General features: G+C 38.4%; 2 protein-coding genes across 6 annotated transcripts in view; both read left to right on the top strand.

Moving 5' to 3' along the window:
- LOC140159413 (uncharacterized) overlaps positions 1-20836 on the top strand; it is a 61113-nt gene that overhangs the window by 10968 nt on the left and 29309 nt on the right. For both annotated transcript variants that reach the window (XR_011859880.1, XM_072182883.1), the window contains exon 4: positions 4561-4674. Coding sequence is in view for 1 of the 2 variants with exons in the window: in XM_072182883.1 (XP_072038984.1) it covers positions 4561-4674 (114 nt within the window). In the remaining variant the exon portion in view is untranslated. The remainder of the gene's footprint in view (positions 1-4560; positions 4675-20836) is intronic.
- On the top strand, positions 10986-15844 carry LOC140158345 (nucleus accumbens-associated protein 1-like). Of its 4 annotated transcripts, none has more exons than XM_072181437.1 (3): positions 10986-11121; positions 12692-12935; positions 14971-15844. In XM_072181437.1, exons 1-3 carry the CDS (start codon positions 10996-10998, stop codon positions 15102-15104), a joined length of 504 nt encoding a protein of 167 aa, XP_072037538.1. In that variant the 5' UTR covers positions 10986-10995; the 3' UTR covers positions 15105-15844. The 4 variants fall into 4 exon arrangements, with proteins under 4 accessions (XP_072037538.1, XP_072037539.1, XP_072037537.1 ...); XM_072181438.1 differs by having other exon boundaries at positions 14684-15844; XM_072181436.1 differs by having other exon boundaries at positions 14432-15844.

Below are 20836 nucleotides of genomic sequence, written 5' to 3'. Positions count from 1 at the left end.
TGTGGCAATTTTTTATCACTTACACTTAATCTTACTGCAGAATTCAACAGTCATGCAACACCAAAAATCACCCGACTATATTGCATTCTAAATTCACATTTCAGGAGAATTGAAGTAAATTCAAGGCCAAAAACATTGTTATTTACTTCAATCTTTAATAATAGTTGATAGTTATGATGTTAAAGTAGGTGTAATAACTCTGTTTTTTCCCATAAAAGCCGCCGATATTGTGTTTTTTGGTACTTCCGGGATAGCACAATACACCACCATAATATGCATGTACAGCAGGTCATGAATATTAATGAGGTTCTGTCACTGTAGCGGGTTTATAAATAGCCTGCCTGACTTTTGCATATTAAATCACTTTTGATTTTGATAAAATTGGAGATCATATACAGGAAAAGAAAAAAGACTGATTAACCGGGACTGATACTAATGACAATGTTTAAAAACAAATCAATTCAAAATAAAATAAAAACTTTTTTTGAGAAAAAAAAACCAGCAACCTCTAAAAATGGTTGCTTGCCCAATTTCTTTTTTCTTTGGGCTTCTCTCTTTCTATTCTTTCTAGTAATTCTTTATGTATTAATTAATTACCTAATTACTTAATTACTCCTACTTATTGAATAATCTATTCATTTGAATGTTAACATAATTGTGGGTTATTTGTTTCTTTATTTTCCTTAGGCTCCTTCACTCGCGGTCACTCCCAAATTTACCATGTTTACTCACTTTTTTGTGGGGTCACATAGGTTAAAATCAATGGCCCAAATTTGGGCCCCCAAAAATTTGTGAGGGCCCTCAAACATTTAAGATCAAGGGCCCAAATGGCCCTCAGAAATTCTGGCTTATTTCGAGGCCTGTAAATAACATTGCTACATAGAGTACAGGCATCTGTTTTGAGACATTTTAAAAAAGTGCAAATTTTGCACCATACTTTCACTTGATCCCTGGTGATCAGGGTTTTCTTTAAGCATTTTGCTGAAGGGGTATTTTCAAAATTTTTTGACCCTTTCAATTGTGAATTTTTCCTCTGAAGGAGACAAAAACATTGCCCAAGGGGTATTTTTATAATATTATTTTTGAAGACATTTGTAACAATAATGTGTGTTTTGGAACCATAGGCGGGGCGTAGACCCGGAGGGGGTGGGGTGGGGGTCAAAAAGAAATATATGCCACTGTTTGGAGCAGTGGCGGATCTAGAGCAGTCAGAAGGGGGTGGGGCAATTTTAGAAGAAAATAATAATATTTAAAAATGCCCCCTGCCCTGAGAAGTAAGAAACTTTTGCAAAATAAAGACCTAATTTGGTTGATCATTTTGGCACTATTAATGTGTAAAATTTTAGTTTAAAAAAGCCGAACATTTGTGAAATGAGCAGTCCGTGGAGTCTTTCGTGTTTTTTTTTTTAAAGTTTTCCCTATTATGGTAGGCCTATAAATTGTGTTAAACATAAATTTGCAAATGTTGAAAGCAGAAGTGAGTGTGGCCATTTGTTTATCAAAGAAAATTTTGCAAAATGAAGACCTAATTGAAGCGATTTGGTGGACCATTTTGGCACTATTACTGTGTAAAATTTAAGTTTGAACAGTCATGACAGTTGAAAAGCCGAAAATTTTGAAATGACGGCCCATAAAGCATTTCGTTGTCACGTTTTCCCCCATTAGACCTATAAATTGTGTTAAACATAGGGCCTAAATTGGCAAATGTCGAAAGCAGAAGCGAAAATGGTCACTTGTTTATCCACTACGCATGGGGTGTCTGAGGGGGATGTTCCCCCCTGAGAGGGAAAATTTTGCAAAATTAAAGTCCAATTGAAGACATATTTGGTGCATCATTTAAACAGAAAAAGGACCCGAACCCAATTTGCAAGATTTCAAACTGACACTATAGGCCTACAATTATTTTAGAGACTCGCCGAAACATACATGGATCGATGCTGACAAAATGTGATGGGCCCTACATATCGGGAGTAGGTCCTAAATGCCAAAAGCCGAGAATAGATGCACAATATCTTGCAATATCTGAACGCGTATGTTTTCAAGATTTTGTACGCATTGGACTTTGGGAGTATGGATTTGAAGGAGTCAGAAAAGTGCCTGAACGCGTAAATACGCGTGTTTTGTGTGTTAAAGAAAACCCTGCTGGTGATACTTGAACCCCGGTTACCCGGGTACCCGCCCGAAATAAATATAGAGTACCCGAGAGCATAAATTTCCGGAAATTAGAGGCCTACTCTCAGGACTTAATACTATTTCTGTAGTTGTTACACAGTGTCGACAACCTGTATGATAAATAAAAATTTAATACTCCGTTGGTGAGCGACGGGCGAGTGGTATTTCACCGAACGCAAGAAAAGGAGTTCTATCTGATTGGCTAGCAATCGATCACTAAATCGCTCAATGGTGAACTACAAACTCAAAATGGAGCGATGTATTCAATTCGATTGAAATCAATATCTATTATTGACGAGATAAAGAGAGTGGTACAGTGTGTCAATAATGTACATTGTATTATAGATTTAGCACCTGGATCTGACATGGATTCCTTTATATAATTAATTTCTCAAACAGTTGAATTATATCACAATTTTAACTGTGGATTTCAAAATCGTTACATCAAAATTGCAGTAAAACATATCCACAGCAAAATACCGGTCCTCACTAATTAGTGTATTTAATTTCCAGTTAGTGTATTAAAAAATAAAACCTGGGATTTACCTGACAACAAATAAAATTTTCTTGTAATAGAAATATCATATGGGATACTGATATGGTAGGCCGCAACCGCCACAACGTGGAGCTGCTACGCGTAGCTGACTTTTTGCTCCGTGTATCCAAATTGACCAATCATGTTAGAGTTTTTCATTACTCTGAGGTAAAACTGACCAATCAAGTACGACTTACTCATTATGTGAAGCGAATTTATTCATTAAGAATTTGCCAGACGAGCTTCGCGTAGTTGCAAAGATATCCTCGGTCACGAAAGTTATGATTCAAAAAGGAGTTAAAATGAAAAGTACGAACCGACTTATTATGAAGATGGACATGCACTCATAAGAAACTCACTCGTACAGTATATAGCTAGGCAGAGTGGTGGTAAACCATGCACACAATTCTGCGATCTGCAGTGTATCGCCGGGAGCTAATTTGTACAACTGGCGCGGCGTGGCCTGTGCTATAAACTGTCTGGTATCATGCTTGATACGAGAGAATTCGACCTTCAGCAAACCAGTTCGGATTTACTTAATATACTAGTAGTAGGCCATACATACTGCAGTTACTGTCCGTTTTCCTATACACAATACACAGTGCGCTCACCATTGACACGTGACCTCTACAAATAGTGTATGTTAGAAGTATAGGCCATTGCCTAGTTAACGTCACTGTGTAAAAAATAACCGGCCAATATTTAAAGTATTCTCTTAAATTCTAGAAAATATAGTTTTGTAACATATCCTAAATTTTTAGCTAATTTAGGAAATATTGGTACTTTTGTGTTTTATGAAGGATATGTAAACGACAGATAACACCAAAAAATATGAAGAAATTATTTCTAAACCGTGTTATAAAGTCTGCAAACCATTATGCTTCTCATTTTCAAAAACGCTGGTTAACAATAAGCAGACTATTGTCTCATTTCGTAAACAAAAGCTCACACAGTATTGTTACCTTGCGTTCACCCAACTGAAACTATAATACCAGCTCATTGCACAGGTAAAACAGAAACATGTGCAGTGTATATTTAACCAGAGAAGATCTGATGTAACATAGTTTAGCTCTTTTCATTGAGTGTTATCTTGGTTTAATAGCTTTTAATGGGTCCTTCAAGCGGGTCGTGGTGAATTCTACTGTAGACATGACTGCATCATGATTATTTTAAAGTCAACAACATTCAACAATATGATCACCGTGATAGTATGACAGTATCAGTACCGTGGGTTTCACTGATCCTGGCCTGACACAGTAGACAGACAAACAAACAAACAAACACGCCACACACATGACACATGCATGCAAGGTAACATTGACTATACACTAATCAAACAATGGTATTGATCCTGTACAACTGGTCATGGTTTATTTACATTCGATTCATTTAAAATCCCCATAGTAAACATTAATTTTGTCAAGAGTTTTCTCTCTCTGGAACGAGGATGCATCCACTGGCTACGCGTAATGAAAAGATCTAACATGATTGGTCAATTTAGCTCCATGAAGCGAAAGGTAAGCTACTGGCGTAGCAGCTCCACGTTAATGGCGGTTACGACCAGCCATACACTGATCATCTGAAAATCGTAAAAACATAGAATAGAAACTGTGTGCAGGCTCTCTGGAATTTCATATCGTATGCTTAGCCTGAGTCGCTCGGCCTATCTCGAACAAATGTAGCTGCGTAGCTGTTGAAAAACGAGAGGATTCATTGTACTATCACGGCAATTTTTGACACGAAGATATAGGAATGATGACGCTGTGTGTTATACAATGACTAACTTTGAAAAGTGCTGATCTTATTCACAGGCAGTCTTTTTTAAAAGATATTTCTTGTTTGCATTTTACTAGGGATAGTGCATCTCACAGGGTACCTAGTGAAAGAAGAGCCACTTGACATTGATCAGGACATGATGTCTTTGGAAGATGCTTCCAGCTCAGAGGACATCGGTGTTTCTTCAGAGGGTAAGTCTCTGTCTAGAGATGATAAAACTAAAAAAAAAGAAGATCATTAGCATTGCCATTTTGCTACCAAATGCATACAAATGCAATATGTTCTGTCCATATTTACTGAAAGTGTTAGAATACTATAGAATGCTAATGTCGACTCTTGTCGAGTGTACATGGGAAAGTAAGGCATGAGTATGAAAAGTGAAATAAAGAAACTTGAGCCTCTGCCCTGCTAAAAGGAAGGCACCCAGGCTTTTAGTATTTTGTATTGTACAGCGACAGGTGTAATGAAGAGGAGTGAGATTGGGGCATCCGTCTCGGGTGTGTGGTCATTATGGGGCAAAAGAGAGGGCGAATGTGTGGCAGGCATCTTGAAGGGACTGAGAGGAACTTGTTTTTGGCCACAAGCAGGGTGGTTGGTTTTTAGTTATGCATGGGACAACTAGCAGCCAATTCCTTTGTGTGACACTCTGGCATGCTAGTGACTGATTGATTAGATATCGGCAGTCTCACTGTTGATCAGCGATGGAAGTGACATCATAAAAAAACACTACGCTCCTAGCGATTGCATAGTATGATATATACATGTACCTTACCAGTGCACACACAATGTCCACAGTTGGTGGTGTGGGGTATTTTGTGCTTAGCTATTGTCCGTGGCAAAGCAACCTAAACTCAAACATGTATAGACTGCGGTAACGTAAGGCGAATATTTCTGCCCATGTTTGCCGATGTTTATGTGTACATCCATATCAAAACGATGCACTTGTCGGCTGCTACATGTGTCTCATTTCACATAATAGCTAGGAATAAATACCAGACTCATTTCAAGTGGAGGTCAATTCATATCATCCCCAAGTCACATGGTTTAGGAATACAGAGAACATTCCTTGAACCATGTCACTTGGGGATGATTTGTAGTGATCTCCACTTGAGATGAGTCTGGTATTTAATCCTAGCTATTATGTGAAATGAGACACATGTAGCAGCCGACAAGTGCATCGTTTTGATATGGATGTACACATATGTATGTGGGGGTGTGCGTCCAGGGTGTGGGGGTGTGTATGTGTGTGTGAGTGAATATTTGCCACTCTGGAGATCATCAGATGTGTTTGTGTTTTATGGAAGGGCATAGCTGAGCTGGGGTGATGTGTTTTGAAAAGGACTGCAAAGCAGTCTGTAGAGGCATAGAGCCCATGTGTACACATTTCTGGGACCAAAATCTTTATACATATTCAGCTTCATCAAGCTACAGTCTCTGGCAGAGAAGAATGGAACTTGTTTACATTTGAGCGCGAGCACAGCGTTAACATGGAAGTGGAGTTCTGCTTGGCTGATTCAATCGTCTGATAGTCATCAACAAACCGATAATCTGATTTGCCGAATACGCGCCAGAGTGTTGGTCGGCGCAGAGCAGCGCTCTTGAAGGGAACTCAAAGCGCAGCGTATGTCACTCGTTAACAGGGCACTCTTGCCAATCAGAGCAAAAGATTGCCATACTTCTCTGGAAGCTAGTGTAGTGAAGCAGGTGACTGTACCTGTACACATTAAATGTATCCATTTACTTAGGTTTGCATTTTAACATTAATTCGAACAAATGTGCTTGTTTGACAAATGTCGTGAGAGATAGTCATTGCAATCAGCCACACTACCAGTTTGAGTTGACTTAACAATTCCTAAAAATTGACCTGACCATAGTGCAATGCGCATGCACAGATTATTTTTCAAAACCGATCTGTACCCTCCCAAATTTAGAGGAGTTGATAATGACGCTTTCATACACACAGATTTTTGTACAATCTGTGCCCAAAGAGTTTTTTGATCACAGTTTCTCCATAGAATTAGAAAACCATTGAGCACAAAAGTGTATGTGTTTTAAACAATATCAGTGGCTTGTGGAAAAAAAATCATTTCATTCTGTAGATGTAATAACATCGAGTTAGACATGTTCTTTGACACTTTTTCTGTATTAGGCAAAAAAAAAATTGTTGTGTTGCCCTCAACCGCCCGACCCTAAATCCTGAAAAATCAGAGTCGGCATTTTTTTTTTTTTTTTTTTGAATGATGATTTTTACAGATTTGTTTACAAAATCAATGTTTTTCACTTAAATTAATATTTTATTGAAAGACTAGTCTTTAAGGGCTCATATTGAAATACCCTACCACGTTTTCACACAGAAAGAAGGCAGGATTCCCCTCGCTAAGCGCGCGCCTCAGGAAAGCTCGGTCATAAAACGGATGGATTATATGCATCAGTGATACACCCGGCCCAGGAGTTAACAAAAGGCTAGCACAGGAAAGCTGCAGGATGGCGCACACCTTCCTGTGTAAGGGAATTTCAATATGAGCCCTAATTGATGTCTAACAGGTATCCAGAAGTCAAAATTTACAAATGTCCCCTAATTGAAGAAGCATTATTTAATATTTGAGTGGATTTTTAAAAAATGAAGGTTTGAAAAAAAAAAAATCCGACCGTCCAACCCAACTTTCCTATTTTCCCACTTGAGGGCAACACAACAATTTTTTTTTTGGCCTTACAACATTCCTAGTAACATTTAATGTTATAAACAATAATGTTGGCAGCTTCAAAACCCTTTATTTTTAAAACTAATTTTTTCTTTTAAAAATGTGAAAAAAGTTCTTTCATGAGCCGTTCTTTTTGTCAAGTTTTGCCAAAAATGTGTGTGTTGATATTCAGTTCAAAAGCCTCATTGTATTCACAAATGCACATAATCAGCACTTTAAAAGCTGTAATGGCTGATAATCTGTGATGTTTAAGACAGGCAAATTTGGCTGACCATTCCTAACTTTAAATGTGGCAAACTTCATACTTTTGAAGACACATTTTTATCAAAATATCGCTGACTTTCACCAGTATCGTGATTGCGATAATGAAAACTTATTACGTTAAACAATATTAACATTATCGTGAATATGCCTACACTGAGTGCGTCATACATTGTGGACTCAAACTGGCAGTGTGGCAGGCAATCAGCATGCTTTTATCCAGGTGGTGTATGACGTGCAGTCCCTAAATTCAGTAAATTTTCATCGTCAACCGTGTAATTGAATGGGATTATTTTGAAATTTTAAAACGCTTGAAATATCACAAACAAATAGGCCTATGTTGATAAATAATATAAATACAAGCTAAAACCGTTGGGGTTCGATAATGAACCCCACAAAACTAACCGAGTATATGGAAAATGCCATACGGCCGGGCGGTTTCACGAGTTGCGGCGCGATCATGTCATCCGCCGCCTGCTTTTATCTTAGTTAATCTGTTGAAGGAACAATTCAAGTGTTTACTGGCAGCGTCTCGTTTCTCAAGTCGGTAAATCCTGAGCAACATATCGTCAAGTCAAAATGAGAGGGATGCCCATATTACTGCTTATGGTGAGTAGTTGTTTATGCTGGCAAATTGTACTGAATTTTCCCCATATTTTATATTTTTAAACACTAAACTTTTGCACCAATTTGATAATTGTACGATTTACGACACACCAGAAATTATTTGTGTATTTAATAATGGACTTTTTTAACATGGTAATGATCTCACTTCTGACAGTGAAGAAGGGACTGGTAGTGCTTAACAGTGATTTGAACAGTCCTACCAAGTAAGTTAACTGAACTTTTGTTATTTTTCTGTCAACGTATAAAATTTGACACAAAATGGGGAAAATCAGTACAAATCTTTCTCATTCCATCCAGTGCTATGTTTCTGCATCACACTGATGGAATTATTTTTCATTACAGGCTTGGCATCAGGAGAGGAATCACCGGGACAGCCGCAGGCGGCCAAAAAATCTTGTAAGCGGAAAAAGAAACGGAGCAGGTGGAAAGTCAAGGATAACGACAGCAGGAGGGGTAGATTACGTTACCATCGTCGTAAGAGAATGAAAACGGAGCGGGATGATAGAACTAACCCACAGAGACTACCTCGTCAGAAGAATACAGATGCTAAAGAACTAGAGCCGGAGGACCAAATTGGTGTGCACTTGAGGAAGTGGACAACAACGATAGTTGGTGATGTGAGAACTGAAACTGCAGGGAGTAACAGAACTAGCACGTTTGATAAAGAGTCTGATGTTGCCGTATCGGATAAAGTGTCTTCAGTTTTGTCCAGTCGTGATGAAGATGTCAGAAGAACATCAAAACAAATTGACAAAACAATTGATGGTAAAAGCGACCAGACAAATGTATTACCTCAAAAGGGTGGTGAAATAGGCTCTGTGGTACTAGAGACCATTAATAGAGAGTCATCATCAGGAGTGACGAGAACTAGAGAATCTATGCATTTTTTTGCAAGACCACCTGTGCCCAAAAATTCCGAACAACACTGTGTTAATCAACCAACTCAAAGTGTCAAAAATGTTTTGTCGGCAACTCAACTGACACGCACTGTTACTAGCGATAAATCGAGCAGTTTGGACAGTACAACTCAACAGAGAGTGGGTACACATAGAACTAGAGAACAAGAAAGTGTACAGCCAAACCAAGCGGTAGAACAAATGTTACAAAGTGATAGTGATGTGAAGGAGGAGGAAGAAGAGGAGGAGGATGTACTCATCGAGGAGATCAAGATTGAGGATGATTCGTCAGAAGGTAAGAGTGAATTCTTGATTTTAACCAAATTCTGTGCACGCCCTATCGAGGGGAGTGAGTCTAATGTTGAACAAATTCAATTTTTAAGTTTTTTACTAACCCTTTAAAATATTTTGTTTTTATGCAAACCACATGAGAATTGAACTTCTGGTTACTGTACCAAGTTATAATAGTCATATATATGAGTTGCTAAAAACAATAAGAAACAAAAGAATTTGAGCACTTATTTTCCAAGAAGTCAAAATGAATATTTGCCAGCAAAGTGGTTATATAAATCCTGGTAACTGGATCAGACATCTTTCGAATTGAATACCTAAGTGAAAGAAGGGCCCAACTCCACCATTTTACAAAAATGAGTTAGGCCCAGCATTTTATTGCTAGCACTGTAGCAGACAGTTCTTCCAAGTGTGTGTGAAAGAAGGGCTCAAACCCACTCTCTAAATAGTCTCCCAGGTACACTTAATCATGGTATCCATGGAAGAGGTCTCAATCCCACTCTCTAAATAGTCTCCCAGCTACACTTAATCATGGTATCCGTGGAAGAAAGGCCCAGTTCCACGAATCCATAGAGTTCTCTTAGGTAATCAATTGATAGTTCATGCCATAGACTTTGTGTTGTGATCATTTCGATAGTGGTTCAGGACTCAGAAGCATGATCCAGTTGACATAGTGACGAATTAACAACATTAGACTCATTCTCTTTGAGCACCTCACATGTTATGTACATTTATTGCCCTTTATTTTGGGAGGTGATTTTCACTCTCATTATTAGCTTTGTTATTGTTAAAAAATAATATTTTTACTTAAAGTTCATGGCAGTTGTGTGAAAATGAGCACACTTATAATCCCATGTGAACAAAATCAAAAGGAAGGACATTTGTGGTGCCTTGTGATTGAGCGGTTTTTCGCATTTTCGGGCGTTTTTAAAGCTTCTTGTGCCGTTTTTCGGGAAATTCTCGCTTTTCAAAATTTTGGATCTCGTTTTTTACTTTAAAAAATTGCGTTTTTTGCCGGGGCCTAAATACATCTTTCAAGGGTAATATTTCATATGATTAATAAAAAAATATGGGCTCTCCAAAGATGGAGAAAACGTGGGGATGAGGTCGTTGATCAGACTGTCCGTCTGTAAAGTAAACATCTCTTGTTATCTATGACATACTATAAAAGTGTAAGTGTTTGTGCTACATTTTTGCACTTCTCTTGTTCCAAGCAGCCACCGCAAAATTAAGATCATGCCAAATATATTACATACAGTATAGGTCATTTTAGGGAAGCTAGAATCATTTATTTTAAAACATGCGAAACAGTTCAATAATGGCAAAGCATAACAGAGTGATCACATGATAATATCATTAATCACTTTTACATGAGTCCACACTATTATCTTTAATCTGGTCCATAATGTTTCACAAATTTCTCTCTGTTGTAGAAGAACCATCGTTTTCCAGCGCCCCTCCATCATCATCATCCACCATGCCCAGGATCACATCAGTCACATCAATGAGCAACCAGCAGCAGCAAAGATTCATGGGTAATCAAGGGGGCAGCAGCATGATGTACCAAGAATCTGCATCATGGAATGTCCCTGGTCCATCTAGGGGTGGTATGTCATTACACCACAGTGGCAGTTTACTACCAGACCAGTTTATACCACCTGTACCACTACCATCTCAAGCACCCCACCCATAGATAACGTTACTGGGTGGGGTGCTTGATGATCAGGGAGCTGTTATGGGTGGGGTAGATGAAGACGAGGAAGGAGAGGTGGTTTTCTCTGATGAAGTTTTGCGAGCGATGCCGGTGGCTACCGAAATGGGAGAGCTTGGGCCAGAAGATATGCAAGTGAATGGTTTGGATGTAAGTGAATGGCATTATTTGCATAGGGTGAGTGAGAGAGAATGATAAGGTTCCAGTAAATTAGCATGAATTAAAATTCAGTATATTATCAAAATCCATGAACAATTGAACATCAAACAAATAGGGAATTAAAGTAATCACTTGTCCCCAAGATTTGCTTCATTTGTTTTAAGGATACGATACATGATTTACCGACAAGTGACTCATTTCGGAATGCGATCATGAATTTTGAAGAAAAAAGGCTTCGTCGGGACTCGAACCAGCGATTCTAAACTTCCTTCGATTACGCGTCTAGCGCTTTACCACTCGGCCACCGTGGCAGTTGAGCGGATGAGTGTAATGATAAAAGATAAATCTCATAATGCCATCTTTAGCCTTTTGTTTACTAAAAAAAGACGCGTTTTGTAAAGATAGATTAGCCGTTTATGCATAAATAGCACGAACGTTTGGGAAAGGTTTCAAACAAATAATAAAGACACTGATGTGATGATGAAATTGCGTAAGTCGGGAATTATCTTCGTCGCAATGTTTTGTTTTGGTTTTAGGAATTTGACCTTAAAATTTACGACTTCATGACATTATCATTCGAAATCAACAAAAGATATTTCAACACAATATGTCCTCAATCTTTCTCTAGAATGTTTTGTGCATGTATGTGAAAAAGCTTCAACAATGGTTCGCTGCATAATGGTAATAATAGCCTTGACCTAAAAAAGGGCGAGAGGTACCATATTTACGGATTCAGGCTAAATTTAAAATTGATATAAAACGTTTGTTTTTTGATCGATTACAAAAATTAATTTTTGTCGTATAAAGAAATTGTATCTGGCGTGAATTACACTACAGTTTTTATTCCTAGGGCTCTTTGACTTCTTCAAATATTTTTTTTAATGATAGAGTGAATCCCCTGGCCCTCTATAATTACGCACAAAAGATTGACCCCCCTTAATTACCATGTATAACCTAATTAGCATTCCAGGTTTGTGACTGTTTTTTTGGCATGTGATTTAGGGAATCAATCGCCATTGTTCATCACCGTTTAACAACAATGTGTCCACGTCGTCTGCATTGCTTACTTCACAAGCTGCCCGAGCGAAGCAAAGCACGCAGACGTACCAGACGTGAGTTGTTAAACAGTGATGAACAATGGTGAAACATCCCTTTCAACAATGAAACACAAGCTAAAGATTGTATAATTCACATGACTATTCCATGTTCACTACTAGATTCATATTACGGCCACTTGCAGAGGTACACCATCGCCAAGGTACTTGGCTGTTACTGTGCAGTACCAGGGGGAGTACTACTGTAGTACCAGTGCAGAACCACTGCTGCTGAGTCCTGTGCAGTAGCAGCATTGGTACTGTGTAGATATTCTGTGTGTTCCACCAGCCAGGTACCTTGGCGATGGTGTACCTGGGCAGGCGGCCCAAATAGGAATCTTGTAGTGATAGGTAGGAGAAGGGTATTATGTAGGAGAGGGGTGTTAGTGAGTTCATTCAAATTACCCCCACCAGTAGATAATGAGATTAAATTGAAACAATTTTGTTCCCTTCTCTTTGAAACCCAGATTTCACAACAGCAAATTCTTCTAGCCAGAGGTTACCGTGTCTTCCTGACGCGTGGTCAGCTGTACGAAGTTCAGATTGCTGCCAGGGAGACCACTAAAACCCCCTGGTCTGTGTGTGTTCGGAGACTGATGGACATCTACTTTGACCGACAGACCCTGGCTATGGGCAAGGCTACTAGTCATGGGTTTTCCAATAATCCTGCCAGGAAAACACTTAACCAAGAAGTCATACAAGCTATAAAAGGTAAAAATTAATGTAGTCTATAGTTAGTTTCATATAATTTGTGGCCAACACGGATCATACTTGTCACATACATGTATTTTACACTAAGTGCACACTATTCTGTACACAGTGTATGGCTCGGTTGTATACCTGAGTGGTGTTGTATTTTGCGGAGCTACATGCATGCCGAATGTTCCACTATGGCCTCAAAATTTATCTCAAGAGCTGTAGTTGGAGATATCCAAGGAATTTAGAACGACGAACAAGCTATATTTGGCTGGCTTAGGTTTGTTTCTTATTTTAAACTCTGCCTTTCTCCAACCCAAGTGAATAATGTTGGTGTTTTATTTGATGAATGATGAGGCTATCTTAATTATAATAGTTTGTCTCAAAGTCCTGCGTGCATTAGTTACATGCCCACTTTTTGCATGTTATTCTTTTTTTTTTTCGCTGTTTTATTTTTGTTCCAAATCCACCACAAAAGTCTCCCGTCCAACATCGCCAGATGCCAAAATAGCCTATATCGTAAATTTCAATAAAATTCTTCATCTTGACAACAGCAAAACCTCCTTGAGAAATGAAAAGGTGGTTTATTCTTGTCAAAAAGCTTGGTCCAACACTAACGGATAAAAAAAATTAAGCAAAAGAAAAACCCTAAAAAATGCATTCCGCATTAGGTTTTTAACTTGGGAAGGGCTTTGAGACAAACTATTAAATTAAGATGTCCTGACTGCATAATGTGCATATCCACCAATTGTTCCATTCAGCATCTGGTAAAACAACCTGGAACTTGTAAACTATTTTGGTGCACCATGTATGGTAGTTGAATCTGAAGTTGAATCTTGGATACTCCACAGTCTCCACTCTGTTAATGCTTGACTGTGATGTCCTCAACTGTCAATCTTTGGTTCACCTCAAGTTCAGTAGTAGACAAACCGCCCTTGTATGCATGCGTGTACACTCTGCACGATTATTTTTACACACTTGATTCTGTGACTAATGAAACGTGCAGCTACATCACTGCTGAACTTGAGGCGAACCAATGTACAATTATTATTCCACCTTTAAAATCCCTTGGTTGAGGCATCCAATGTTATAATATCACAACAGGGCATTTTGTCAGCATGCTTGCAGTGTAACCACGTAAGTAAAGGCACTGATGTCACAACCAAACTCGGGCGAAGTGAAGTATATACTGCCCTCACAATTTCACACAACCAATTTTGTCTTTGTCCATTGTTTTCCCCAACACAGCATACACTGTTTCCAAATATCTCACAACAGAGACTTTGGTCATGAGATCCGTTGCCATTTACTGCTCAGATGTACGACGGACTATGGAAGGAAGAAGGAAAGGACAGGGGCAACCATCTAAATAATCTTGATGAACACTTACTAACTTTTATATCAAAAAACCTGCAAAACTTGTTTTCTAGTAACTGTGATTCTTAACATTCTTTCATCATGATGTAATGGCCCAGCGTAATAACGCAAAACCTGTGTGTTTGTCGTTGCAGCATACACGAGTTCCGTCTACGATGAGGCGCTAACTTCAATACAACGGGCAATGACGTACTATGTGTGCAACATCCGAAAGAGCTTGCGCCTTGAGCAGAGTAATTATGCATCCGTTGAACCCTTCCAAAATAGCCTCATTCTGCCTGATGCAGTGGAACGCCAGGGTCGTCCGACAACAGCCAACCTGTGAATGTTGAGTTTCTGTAGTAACTCACACATATCTTTTATCTGTTTCACTTGTCTCTCATCAGCTTATATTACGGATGCGTGGAACGCAAATGTGGCAGAAACGGATGTACGCTACGTAATGGCATGTTACTGTCGTGATACACGCAAGCAGTTGATGAAAGAGATGGCGCGGAATGAGACGATTTAAAATCGACAGCAAAACAGGAAGGATCGAGCTCTTGTCATATTTCATTCATTTATATTACCAAAAGATCTTCTGTTATAATTTAAAACGTCAAAATTGGTGCTAAGAGTGTCATTGTAGTCATGGTAACACACCTCTTCTTCTCTTACTTGTTTCTCACTCCAGCGTACACGGCGAGTCAAAATGAAGGCGTGTTTGACAAGGACGTGAACTATGTGGTGGCGTGCTATTGTCGTGACACTCGTAAAGCATTTTTGAAACAACTCCAAGCAAACTCAACAACTGTGTATACATTGTAGATAGTGCATACAGGTTACGCACTTACAAAGACAATGTGAAATGTATTATTTTCTGTTCAAATGTCATCATGCGGTCTTGTGATGAATAACCAGTCATCTGTGTGTACTGTGTGATCATGGAGCAATATTGTTATGTATCAATAAGCACTATTGAAAATTTAGAACAGTGTATTGTGGGTAATATCAAAGTGGGATAAAAAATATCGTAACTGTGTTTCAATGGTAGTGAACTTTGCACTTTGCTAACAATGCTTTGTACTTAAAAGTAGTTTGGTCTTGGCATATTCACATCAATTGCATATAACTAGACTCTGTAGGTGGGACTCCTAACATTGTGGGTCCACCTACATGAACCATGCTTTGCATATAGCTCGACTGATGTGCGCTTTTGTGAACTTGCACAGGCGTAAGTTGGGACTTTATTGACCAAAAAACAAATAAATCTTGCATATTACGAGGTGATCATAGTATAGCAAAGTATTGGATGAGCCTGATTAGAACTGCCAATGATGTAAATGCCAAGTAAAATCACAGGAATTCCCAGTTAGTAGCAGTACATCACACAGCCCCAAAATGGAGGAGATAATGGAGGTGTTATTTATCCTCCTTTAGATGTCCAAATATTACCTACAACTGTTTTATGTATCAATTTTGCTTATTACCATAAATCAACACACCAGCGCTGATCAGTGTGGAATGTTCAGTTGGATAACTCTGTCAGGTGATATAAGCAAATACAAGTGTAGTTGTGAGGTCTTTCTCTAGATATATATGTGTATGTTAAACAAATTGATTAAAACATTCTATGTTTTAAGATCATTTGGAACAAAAAGAGAAAATGTTTACATCGTCTTGACATGACTGTAGGCGATTTTTGGAGAATTTTTTTTAAATTTTGTTAAATCATGTAAAACTAGCCGTTTTGGTGCTAAAATTGATTAATTTCGGCTGAAAATGTTTGCAAAAAATCTTTTGAAAGGTCCGTCGGCCCGTAGAATAGGGTTTTTTTGTTTGTCACCTTAATGGATATTGTAAAAGTGGAAATTTTTTCGAGGTGCATTTGCTTTTGCGCTTTTTGCATTCAAGCAACTATTGCAAAAATACCAAAAATTCCTGCTTTCATGAAGCCCAAATTTCCGCACTTTTCTTTATTTTCAGCCCGTTTTGGAGGCTTTTGGCCCAGATTCACACACTTTTTAATTAAGCTTTATTTGTTTCCTTTTGGAAAAAGGAAGATTTTGATGGTTTTCTAGTTCACTTGGGGTTTCTAGGTCACTGGGGCTTATGCTCAATGCTGAATGAAGGCGATCATTTTGTGCCCTTGGACAAGGCCCTTGGCTTCTATTGTTCTCTCTCCACTTGTCCTTGCCTTCATAGGTGTAAATACAGAATTATGATATCATACAGGATGTATCAAAATGATTGTTATACATCATTATCTAGTGAGCATGGCCAAGAATGCCACTTCAAAAATTAAAAAAAAGTGCTGGCAATGCCACTGATGTAGACTAATTCGCTTACAAGATGTAGAGAAAATGATATTGTAACCTCTTTATGATTTCATTAAATATGTAACTTTAATTGGCAATTGAAAGGCATCAGTTTTTTCTCAGTTGCTCAGTTCAATTTATATTTATTCAAAAGGACCAAAAAGTATTTAATGATGTATCAAAATACATTGTATCTCAGTTTATTTACTTTTCTTGCAATTTTAATTTGCACTTAATTGAAAGTAATAACAGGTTTCAATTATCAAAATGTTCCCCATTTTTGCAGACTTTTTATAGCATCATGATTTTGAGTGATTACGGAAATGAATGTACAAATCTTAACTGTCAATTTCAACAAAAAAATCATGAACTTCTTGCAAGCTTAAAGCAATAACGTAAAACATTGTCTACAAGCATACCGTATTGTTTGTAATAAACGCCCCGGGGGCGTTGCATTTTTCCAAAAGGGGGCGTTTATTGAAGGTGAATTGTCAGTGGAAAAAAACTTTAAATTCGGGTTAAATTTCCCGATGGTGCTCCTGTAGAAAGGAGGGATTTACTGCTACACTAATGGCAACGCCCATGGAAAATATCATTTTCGTGGTAAATACATTAAAATTACACCCATACATGCATCAGCAAGCAAGAATCTGGTGAAATTCTACCATAATTAGGCAATGGAATGGATGGAAGTGTGAGTTATAATTATAATAGGTTTTGTCCATGCAATTTACCGATCGTCCATGACAAGACTGACTGACTGATGCCAGTTTTAAGCTTACTCACATGATATAGCATGGAAATGTTTGCATTTTTGTCAATTTTTCACAGAAAAATTGGAGGGGGGGCGTTTATTAGAGGGGGAGCGTTTATTACAAACAATACGGTATATAGAATGCTTTTGATGAAAGCTAAATTAATCCAGGCATCAATTCATAACATGATGGAGTTCAAGCAAATAAATTATCTATACAAACATACAGACAAGTACTTTTGTAAGACTAATCTATTGTATTGGCATATTTACGGCTGTTTGGTATTAATTTAACTTTCATCAAAAACACTCGATGTATGCTTGTAGACGAGATTTTACAGTATTATAAAATTTCTGGAAAAAAGTATGCATTTTTTTTACAAAATCATGTTAGATTTCACTGTCAAATGTACCTTTTAAACTGTTTTAATGAAAAAAAATAATGAAATCACCATTTTGGTCATACACAAGTTTGACTTACATTTTGATTGAATTAAAAGGAGTATTTCGTGATCCTAGTATTCTCTTTTTATAACATTTTTCAGTAGATGTCCACGAAAAAAGCTTATTCCCAAAATATCAGTTGATTCCGATTTTGTGTTTGAGAGTTATGCAAGATTATGTGTATTACACTGCTCCATAGGCCACTGTTGTAATTTCGTTCTGGTACACCAGAATGTAATTCAAATTTGACTATATTTTTGCTAAACAAATTAATCTGCAAGGAATTATTTGTACATAAACATTATGTATCTAGAGGTTTCCAGTGGTATAAAAACTTTTTTGAGAAAAGTGGGGGGATGAGGCTGTGGATCACAAAATGCCCGTTTAAATCTTGGGATTCAAAGATTTTATTATAAATCTCAGATTTTGTTACAAATGCAGTGCTTGGAAGGCCAGGGTATTTTAGTTCATTTTAAAAAGTACATTGCAGTCTTGTAAAAATCAAAATTCTGGAGAGAAAAATGAGAATGTCCACAGTTTATGTTACAATATTGTTTTAATAACAGTTGTGAACCAGTGGCGTGCGCAAAGGGGGGGGGGGATTGTGTGCCCCACAGTAAAAAAAAGTCCTGTGCACGACACTGCTTATAACATCAGTGATATGAATTTTGCTATTACATGTATATTTTTGCTGAACCATGAAATGGTATCAGCCTATATGAGTAAATGTTACTAGCTTACTTACTTACTAGCTTACTTACTTACTAGCTTACTAACTGACTAACCATTTGGTCTGAAATGGACATATCTCTAAATGTTGACGAAGGTATGACCCCATGAGTGGTGTCATATGAAAGAGGAAAACATAAAGAATATAATAAAAATATTTCCAAACGTCAGAGGTCATCCTGGGGTCACAGGGGTCAAAAAAAGGTCATTTTAACCGAAAATGCTCCGATTGAGCTCAAATTTAAATGCAATGATCCTTATGACATTCTAAGCATGTTTAAAACATTTAAACATTTATTTCAGGTCATTAAGGGGTCATAAAGGGGTCACAGGTCACGGTTTTCAAAATGCTCCAATTGAGCTGAAATTTAAATGCAATGATCCTTATGACATTGTAAACATTTAAAAATATTTTAAAATTCATTTAAGGTCATTAAGGGGGGTCTTAAAGGGGTCAAAGGTCAAGTTTTTCAAAATGCTCCAATCGAGCTGAAATTTATATGCAATGATCCTTATGACATTCTAAACATCTATCTATCTATCTATACTACTAAAATAATAAGCGGTCTCTGTCTATCTGTCTGTCTGTCTGTCCAGCTATGCGTTTCGCCGCCGACGCATCGAGCGAAATTTCGGATATGGATAGGTATCGGGAAAAGCATGTTGACCATGTGGTTTTAAAGGTCATCGGAGGTCAAGGTCAAAGGTCAAAATTTCAAACTTTGTCCGATCGGGCCCAAACTTGGTGGGTGGAATCCTTGATAGCAGGGGAATATAATGCGCGAAATAAAATCAAGGTCAACCGAGGTCAAAGGTCATTACGGAGGGGTCAAATTTCAAACTTTGTCCGATCGGGCTCAAACTTGGTGGGTTGAAACCTTCGTCTGAGGGGAGCATGAAAAACATTATATGGAGGTCATCCGAGGTCAAAGGTCAAATGTCATGGATTTCAAACTTTTTCCTATCGGGTTCAAACTTGGTGGGTGCAATCCTTGATACGAGGGGAATATATGCGCAAAACAAAATTGAGGTCAAACAGTATCGCTATCATGCCAGTGCTCTCACAGTATCTCGGCTCTCACAGCCGCAGGTGCACTAGTACTAATAAAATAATAAGCGCTCTCTGTCTATCTGTGTATCTGTGTATCTATCTATCTGTCTGTCTGTCTGTCCGGCTATGCGTTTCGCCGCACTTCAACGCATCGTGCTGAAAGTTGGGATATAGATAGGTATTGGGAAAAGCATGTTGGCCATGTGGTTTCAAGGTCATCGGAGGTCAAGGTCAAAGGTCAAAATTTCAAACTTTGTCCGATCGGGCCCAAACTTGGTGGGTGGAATCCTTGATAGGAGGGAATGTAATGCGAAATAAAATCGAGGTCAACCGAGGTCAAAGGTCATTACGGAGGGTCAAATTTCAAACTTTGCCCGATCAGGCTCAAACTTGGTGGGTCGAAACCTTTGTATGAGGGGAGCATGAAAAACATTATATGGAGGTCATCCGAGGTCAAAGGTCAAAGGTCATGGATTTCAAACTTTGTCCTATCAGGCTCAAACTTGGTAGGTGGAATCCTTGATATGAGGGGAAATATATGCGCCAAACAAAATTGAGGTCAATCGAGGTCAAAGGTCATTACGGAGGGGTCAAATTTCAAACTTTGTCCGATCGGGCTCAAACATGGTGGGTCGAAACCTTTGTATGAGGGGAGCATGAAAAACATTATATGGAGGTCATCCGAGGTCAAAGGTCATGGATTTCAAACTTTGTCCTTTCGGGCTCAAACTTGGTGAGTGGAATCCTTGATACGAGGGGAATATATGCGCAAAACAAAATTGAGGTCAACCGAGGTCAAAGGTCATGTAGGGGCTAAGGGCTCTCACAGCCGCAGGTGCACTAGTACTAATAAAATAATAAGCGGTCTCTATCTGTCTGTGTATCTATCTATCTGTCTGTCCTGCTATGCGTTTCGCCGCACTTCGACGCATCGTGCTGAAATTTTGGATATAGGTAGGTATTGGGAATAGCATGTTGGCCATGTGGTTTTGAGGGTCATCGGAGGTCAAGGTCAAAGGTCAAGATTTCAAACTTTGTCCAATCGGGCCCAAATTTGGTGGGTGGAATCCTTGATAGGAGGGGAATATAATGCGCTAAATAAAATCGAGGTCAACCGAGGTCAAAGGTCATTACGGAGCGAACAAATTTCAAACTTTGTCCAATCGGGCTCAAACTTGGTGGGTCGAAACCTGAGACTATTATACCTGAATTCAGGTATAATAGTCTCAGGTCGAAACCTTCGTACGAGGGGAGCATGAAAAAC

The sequence above is a fragment of the Amphiura filiformis genome, chromosome 8, assembly GCF_039555335.1.
Source record: "Amphiura filiformis chromosome 8, Afil_fr2py, whole genome shotgun sequence".
Lineage (NCBI taxonomy): Eukaryota > Metazoa > Echinodermata > Ophiuroidea > Amphilepidida > Amphiuridae > Amphiura > Amphiura filiformis.
Note: the sequence above shows the minus strand (reverse complement) of the source record. Positions and strands in the feature narration are given on the sequence as shown.